This window comes from Eurypyga helias, unplaced genomic scaffold (genome assembly GCF_000690775.1).
Source record: "Eurypyga helias isolate BGI_N326 unplaced genomic scaffold, ASM69077v1 Scaffold52097, whole genome shotgun sequence".
In the NCBI taxonomy this organism is placed as follows: domain Eukaryota; kingdom Metazoa; phylum Chordata; class Aves; order Eurypygiformes; family Eurypygidae; genus Eurypyga; species Eurypyga helias.
Window position 1 is genome coordinate 627 of NW_010260804.1, and position 8184 is coordinate 8810.

Here is an 8184-nt window from a genome sequence, read left to right on the forward strand (position 1 = left end):
CATTTCTAGAGGGGGGGCAGGTGGCAGCTGCAGGGGACAGGGTGGGAACTGCTCCCAGCGCAGCCAGCGCTGGAGGTGGCCAGATCTGGATGAACTACGGCGGATGCTCCTGCTGCCCTGGGTTTGGGGAAGGGGGTAGCAGTGGGGTGACGGCTGCCATGCCGGAGCCTGGCCCAGAGGGCTGGTTCTGCTCAGGCGAGTTACGTGTTAGTCATTAAAAAGGGAAAAAAACAACACACCCTCCCTGGAAAACCTGACGTGACCCCTTCCTGGCCACCCCACAGCCCCTCTCCTCGCTCTGGCTATACCCCTCTGCTTCAGTGAGGGGTCTCAGAGCTGCTTTGATAGGGGAAGCCGTCCCGGTGCAAGGGTGATGGGCACATGGCGAAACTGCTCCTCATCCTTCAATACCCTCCGTGGGGTGGAAAGCCCAAAGCCAGCGGGAGCATCACCTCCGGGCTGGCCCAGTGTGGACCCACACAACGTGTTGCCCCTTGCTGGCTTTGCAGCACTACCCCATGCTTACCCCCAGCTCTTGGGTTCCTTCTCCAGGTCTGGTCCCCAAGCACCACCAAACCAACTGTCACTTACTCGGCCACCAACTCTGCACCAAAGCCATGTGCTGGCAGCTCTGCCGATCTCATCCCTCTCAGAGACACCAAATAACGCCCTTATTTAGGGTGCAGACCCCAAATAAGGCTGTTATTTGGGGTGTAGACTTCCAATAAGAAGCAATGAGTTTCCCCATCCCACCTGACCAATCCCACCCACCCCACCCCAAAAGGCAGCCCCTGCACGGAGGCCCGGGCGGCCGCTGGCACGTTCACACCACGCTGCGTGGGCATGCGAGGACTTCTCTGGGGCCGTGGAGCTAACTGCGCTAGTGCAGGCGTGGGGTGAAGGATGCGCATGCAGACACTGTGCAGAAACATGAAGCATTGTCCCCTGGTCCCCTCAGTGGGGAGCAGATGGCTGCCTGGCCACAGGGGACCGAGACTCTCAGCTTTAATTCCAGAAGAACATTGACTGTACATATAAATATTTACTGCAAAGACGGGATGAGATGTGTCTGCTCTTCGGAGACCCCCAGAACCGCTGGGGCAGCTGCCGCACACCTTGGCACGCCCCTTATTGAATTCCCTACCTCTCAGCCATCAGGAGGGTGGGGGGTTTGTCTCATATTTCAGGCCATTGGTGTTTGCACTCTTTTTCTTTTTAAATGAATGTTTAGGATGCCGCTTTATCATTTTCCCTTTGACTCATGTTATATGCAGTATAAAACTTTTTTTTTTTCATGTAACAGGTAAGCAGGAACTGAAGCACTCCCTACCAACTTCTCAGCAACAAATCCATCACTATCACTAACTGAGGGTGAATTTTACTAATGGAAAGTTTAAGAGCAAAGATCTGGAACATGGGCTCTAAGCTAGGAACTGCCTTTTCCTTTCCAAAAAAAATGATTGAAGGTTTATAAATTAGAAGATCCACATTAAAATTATTTACACTGGGCAAAGCCGAGCACAAGCCTCGTGCCCTTCTCAGACTATCTGGGAGCAAATTGGATTCAAAGACGTGGCAGAATACCTTCCGCCCTTGCATATTCTAATACCCGAGGGATTGTATAAAACATTAGCAAATATTCACAGGGCACTTGTTTGTGTTCAGTTTAGCTTCCAGATTGGTTTTCATCATGAGATCTAACAGCAGCGAGCCTCTGCTCCTAGCTCTGATGATGACGAGATACATTCGCAGCGTTTCCTACTTTTTGCATCACAAAAAATTCACATTCGTCCTCCGGCCTGGGCTGTGGTCTGGGGGGAGTGCTGGAGCCGGCTGCCCTGTAGCTCTAAGGTCTCCTTCTTCTTCTCTACTTCTTCTCCTTCTTCCCGGATTTCTTCTTGTTGCCTCCTGCGGAGCCGGCGCTCTTGGCGTCGCGCTTGCCGGCGGCGTTGGTGAGGGTGGCGGTGCTGCCCGGGATGTAGACGTTCTGCCGGTAATCGGGGACGTGCTGCAGGGTGAACTGGGGGCCATAGCGGGCGCTCAGCCCCATGGTGCCTGTCCCACCGCCCAGGGTCGAGTTGCCATCAGCAGCTTCTGTGGGGAATGCCAGAAAGGGTGGCAAAAAAGGACAGGTCGTTAGTGCTGGCCAGAGCCCACCCCAAGGCCCAGCAGCCCCGAAAGGCTCTCACTGGGTGTCAAACCCAGACCTCGGTGCCACAACCCCTCACTACCCTTCAGTGCTCCATGGGGTGGCCGCAACATGCGTGCTGAGGAGCACAGCGCAGCCGGCACCAAAATCCCTTGTTTCCATCTCACATCATGACCAGAGGTTTGGGATTTGGGGCTGGAGGTTGGCTGGGATAGGGTAACCTTTCCTCTGCCCTCAGCAGCCATGGGGCTGCCTGTCCCCCCCTGCCTGCCCAAGCTGCTTGCTCTGCCCCCCTCCCGGATGCTGCCTCCACAGAAAAACACCCTCCCCCTCTGAAAGCATCCCATTACAAACATATTGTACAGCCACAACCATTAGGAATGCACGAAGGGAAATCCAATATTTTTTTTTTTTCCACTACATTTACAACCCTGCCCCCATATTTCTCCAGCCAGGTTTATTCAGGGAGCAGAACACATGAGAGGAGAAAGAAAATCCCTCCCTGCTGTACTGCGAAGCAGCTCTAGGAAGCCAAGCATGAAGCAAATCAATGCTGAAGCACATCTGATGGTCCAGATCTGGGAGCAGGGGGAGGGGAAGGCAAATTCATTTCTGTCGCGTTGCAAAGCCCCAGCACGGAAAGAGCAAGCGCAGGGGGTGGGGAAGGGCACACGGCCACCCCCCCAGGATGCTGGAAGGTGAAGATCAGATGGGGATGCAGGGAGGCAGCGGGAGAAAGGAGCACAGGGGGGGTGACAGACCAAAGCGATGCTGTGGCTCTGAGCCACTGCACGACCTGCTCCAGCACGACTGCCCGCACAGAGCTCAGCCCCGCGCCGCAACGCTTTGCTAAAACCCTGCCTCTGCCTTGAATCCTAGGGATCTGATCTCAGCCTTTGAACTGCTTCATGTGGCTATGGGCACGCTTTCCTGGGAGGCTGGAGAGACCCAGCAAGGGCACCTGAAAGGCTCAAGGCAGAGTCTGAGGCTGCTGCTTCGCCCTTTCACAGGCAGAGGAGATCTCAGGGATAAAGAAAAACAATGAGCAGAAGCCGTGGGCTGGTCCCCTCGTGTTTTTCCTCACTCCAGATCAGATCTGTGCACACCTCCGTGTTGCCTTTGCTTTCCCCCAAGCAGACGGAGGTGGCTAAGCCAGCCAGAAAGCTAGACAAAAACCTGGGCCACATCCCACCGGCCCGTGAAATACTGCTGTGTACAATCCCCCTTGCAGAGGTCGGAAGCATCAAGCAACTGCAGTTGGAAAAGTTACAGCTGCTCTGCTGGAGCAGGCAGAGGAAAACACAGAGCGAGACTGAAAACAGGCGGGATATTGTGCTCCGAGGCCGGGGGACGCGCAGGAAGGAGGGTGTACAAACACAGCCCACCACTGTGGGGAAGTGCCGTTTTTCTTTCTGCTGCAGAAGCATTCAGGAGAATTTTTCTACAGTCCCCATTAAATGAGTCCCAGAGCTGGTGGAGCTTTGAGGACCTTGGGCTGGAGGAGATGTGCAGATACAGTGAGTTATCTTTATCGCTAATCCTCACTCGCCTCCTCAGCAACCAGTTTCATTAACAACCAACTCAATCCCACACCCGTCAGGGTGTCAGGACTGGGGATGGGATGGCTGGAGATGTGCCATCAGGCCAGGCACATCAGGACCCGCCTCTCTTAGCAGGGGGGGATTTATCTTTTTTCCGGGTTTCCCCACCTGGATACAGACTTGCTGGGGGCTTGGGCACCTTCTCCTGTGCCATCCTCACTGGGTACTGCAGCCCTGCTTCCCCCCTGGACTATCCCATCTGCACCATGGCAGTGATTAGGCTGCGGGCTGCCAACAGCATCCAGGACAACTCGTCCCCATGAACTAGTTTGTAGTTCAAGCACAGCTTTCACAGGGGGAAAAAGCTGCCTGTGAAGTTCCCAGGCCTGCCAGTTGTTCCAGGGTAAGAGCAAAGGGTTGTTTCTAGGTAACATTGACATTAAGGCTGAAAAGAAGAGGGAACAGGGACAATAGAGGTTTATAAAATGAGCCGAGCTTGCCAAGCAGGGCACTTCAGCTCTTGTTGCTGGAAAGGTTAGCCTCAGCTTTTACCGGCAGCCAGCCATTATCCCAAACAGTCCTGAGGAGGAAAACAAGAATTTAGGCTTGGGCAAAAATAACCCACAAGCGGCTCCATCACCCTCGTGGGCAGAGGGGAGGTGAAGCCAGACGGGGGCAGCCCCAGAGCATGGGCTGCTGCAGCTGCTGTTGGGACTTACAGGAGAACCCGATTTAGCCTGTCTGCCTCTGCCTGCAGGCAGCAGAGCTGGTGAGAGGGATGTCCTAGGGCTGCCTTTCCGTCTGCTCTTCCACCATCTCATGGCAAGCCTATAAATTCTCGCTGGAAGCCAGAGTATTTTAAGGGCAGGATGTCTGCCCTTTAGTGTCTGGTGTCCTGGAGCATCTGCGGTCCTTGATCTGTCTTAGCAGCTGCCCCTGCCCCTGCCCCTTTAGAGGGCTCAAAACAGTGGCTTTTCCTGTTGTTCCCAGCTCCAAAGGAGGAAGATCCAGGGTAAGGGAGCTCAGGAAGGGAGACAGAAGCCCTACAGCAGGGTGGCAGCCCTGCGGGGAGAAACCAGCACCCCAGGCACTCTTTCTTGGGAGGGTGATTTAACCACTGGGCAAATGATTTAGTCACCAGAGCAACTGGCTCAGCAGAGAGGCTTGGCATGGCAGCTCTGCCTCTTGCTGAAGGAAAGAATGACACACACCACACACACCCCCAGGGTAAGGATGCAGGCAGGGCATCACCAGCCCTTTCTGGGGAGCATCCCTGGATCATGAAGCATCAGTGGAGTTTCTGCCTCCTGGGTGGTCTCTGCTCGGTGTAGCATCAACTGCTCTGTGCAGGAGCAGCTCACGCTCCGAGGAGCGGGTGAACGAAGGGCATGCAGTGCCATCACCAGTGTCACTGTGTCCCACTGCCACCTTGGAGCTGAAACAGGGGTCAGCAGGTGACAGTATGCAATAAGGATTATTTAAATGGCAGGAAACATTACGTAAGGATGGGCAGCACAAAGCTTAATGGGTAATTAGCACTGCCCCTAATCAAAGCATGTTCCAATCAACACTATTACCTTAATGACCGAGAGCAGGAAAGGGGGAAACTGAGAGCAGGAGAGACATGAAAACACTGTGCTGGTGGAAAAAGCTTGTGCTGTGTCTCCATCCATGCATCTGTCCAGCCATCCAGCCAGCGCAGCAAGGGGCCAGCAAGGGCATGAGAAGGATGGAGTGCAGAGCCATCCTCTCCCTGGGGCTGCAGCAGGGAAAGCCCTTATCTAGCTGATGGATCTGATTTAAGTTAACCCCCTGGAAAGACTGAAGCGTGGGAAAGGTTAGGACTGTTTGAAACTTGGGGACTGGGGGAGATCTGCTGCAACAGGGCCCAGGGCTATGTGGAAGTTGGTGCTTAACCTGGAAGGGACCTGCTCAGCCCTCTGATCCCAGGGACTGCTGGAGCAGCAGTCAGAAAAACTGCTTTATTTGTGAGCAAGGAAACCGGATTTGGAAGCACCGGGTGATGATAACCATATGCAACCCCGGAGGCTATTTCTCCATGTTCGTTTTTCAGGGCAGAGACACATTTTTGCATTGTTTCTTTCCCCTAAGTGTAAACAACTCCCTTGCCCAAGACCTTTGTCTCCTTCCCAGCCACGGCAGCCGTGTCTGCAGAGTGGCAAAGTTCAGCCTTCCAAGAAAGCAACACCAAAGCCATCCCTCCTCCCCCACATTCCTTCTCTCCTAGCAGCTCAAAGGAAATATCCTAAGCATTTTACACAGGGTTTTATGGCTGTGCTGTTACTTCTATTTTTAAATCAAGGGGGAAAACGCTTGGAGGTATTTATAAATAAAGGCTGCATGAAAACCAGCCTCTTTATCCAGAGTGCTGCACAGAGTGATAACTGCACTTCTTTTATATAAAGCCATGGAGACCACGGATGCACAGGAATATGCTTCTCTGCCCACCACTTCCACACGGCGCTGCCATAGACCAGAACAAACCAACCCGAAACAACCCCAAACCAAACCCTAGTGATTACAACTGTATAGATTCCAAGGGCAAACCTTGGCAAGACCAGTGGTTCCGTGGAGGGACCCAGCATGAGCAGGGAGCACATGCCGGCGTCTCTGGGCACGAGGCTTTTTGGGGTTATTAAGTCAGGCATTTACTGTATTCCTCGCCCAGCAAATCTTCCAGCCTTCTGACCTCCTCGCCTTAAGGCAAGTTGCAACACAAAAGACATTTCATTGACTGTGACCTTCTGTAACAAAGTAGCTTACAACACAGCTCAAGACTGGCTCTTTCATGTAATACAACCCTGTCAGAAGCCAGATAACGATCTGTCCAGCACACAGATAATATAGTTTGGGTGGAAGAGGTCCCCCTGCCTACAGCATGCCTGATGCTGATGGCTATCTGGTATCTCTTCTGTCTGAATCCTTTCCGACCCCTCTCCTCTGCAGAGTAACACAGGAGTGCTTTTCCACCAGCAATTGAAGAAGGACTTTTGAAGCCACCCCAGTTAACCCAGATACATAAGTGCCACCAGCATCTTATCTGACAGCAAGCATCTGACATGTCTGAGTGAGACCAAATGCTGTGGTTTTCCCACACGCAACAGAGACCAACCATTTGCTGAAGCCAGGATCATAGCTTGGAGCATCTCCGTGTCAAACTGGTTGTTGGGCCAGGCTCCACCTTCCTCTCCATTTTGGGAGCTAGAGGAAAAGAAAAGAAAAAGCAAGTTACTGCAGTTCAGTAAGGAGGAGTGGGCATGTCAGAGAGCATGAGAAGCCAAGGTTGTCTGCTTGTCTGCTTGGGGGAGAGGACTTGGCAGGCTTTAAATCCTTCTGTTAAATAGCACTCAAGAGTCACGAGGCTTTCAGAAGTCTCCATCCCTCTCCAGGCTTCTGAATAATAACCACCAATACTAAAAGCACTTGGGAGCTCAGTGATGGTCCCAGCAACACCTACCTAACTCCTGCTGACTTCAGAGACAGCCAGCACCCCACCACCTCAAAATCCCTGTAGCTGCCTTCCCACCACTGTAGCACTACAAAAAACCATGTCCCTAACACCCCAGAGCTGCATGGACCCTTGTGTGACCAGGTCCTCTGTTCCTTTTGCTGGCCATGTGAGTGGCTGCCCCTTTCAAACTATTTCAGGCTACAACTCTGGTCTGCAGCTTCACTCATGAGACTGAATGTGAGAAAACCCCACGGCATGATGGAATTCAGGCTCAACATGGATCCAGTCACCCAGAACCATGAAACCTTCTCTGAAGGGAGTCCAAGAGCAGCCACCACCTCTGCAGTGCCAGCAGCAAACAGTCCTGGGGAGGCTGGGGCAACATGGAGCAGAGAGAAGGGAGGTGGATGCCCACCTTGGTATCCTGGGACTAGCTGATGGGGGGGGCTAAGCACTACAGATCTGTCTGGGAAACCTCTGGGGATGCTACCAGGCTTTGATTGAACAGGGTTTGTGTTACAATCGGCAGTCTGTGCGCAGTCTAACAAGCCTCGCATTCACATTTGCCAGGTGCCAGCTGTGCTTGGCCACTGCTCACTGGTGGTGGCACTTCCCCTCCAGAGAGGTCTGGGTTGTGTTCCCAGAGCCCCCCCGGAGCCTTACTGCTTCCTGCAGAGACACTTAAACATCTCACCAGCTTCCTGAGTCCATCTCTGCTCTGAGCCTAAGTGACCAACATCACTCAGACTGCTGGTTTCCCCTCCCCACTGGGATGCCAGGCTCTGCCCCATGGCTGTGTGCTGGACTGCCTGGGGCAAGCACCAGAGGAGTTTGTACCTGGGAGCTCTCCAGAAAAGGGGATTTGAAAGCCCTTCTCCTTGGGGAGAGCTGAACCTGTTTCTCAGGTAAGCATTCCAAACACCAGGCTGCAAGGCATGGAGGTGGCCTCCTCCTCCACCACAGTGGTCCCAACCCTTGCACCCAGGAGCTGCCAGACCCCAAACCCCTGCTCAGACATAGAA

At 53.5% G+C, this 8184-nt stretch overlaps 1 protein-coding gene across 1 annotated transcript; it reads right to left on the reverse strand.

Moving 5' to 3' along the window:
- Positions 1 to 1305: 1305 nt before the first annotated feature.
- On the reverse strand, positions 1306 to 6942 carry LOC104512231 (protocadherin gamma-A4-like; the record flags this gene model as incomplete). The annotated part of the gene is made up of 2 exons (XM_010155134.1): positions 1306 to 2094; positions 6824 to 6942. Coding segments are annotated over 2 exons (346 nt in total), but the record flags the coding sequence as incomplete, so codon positions are not given.
- Between the last annotated feature and the right edge of the window lie 1242 nt (positions 6943 to 8184).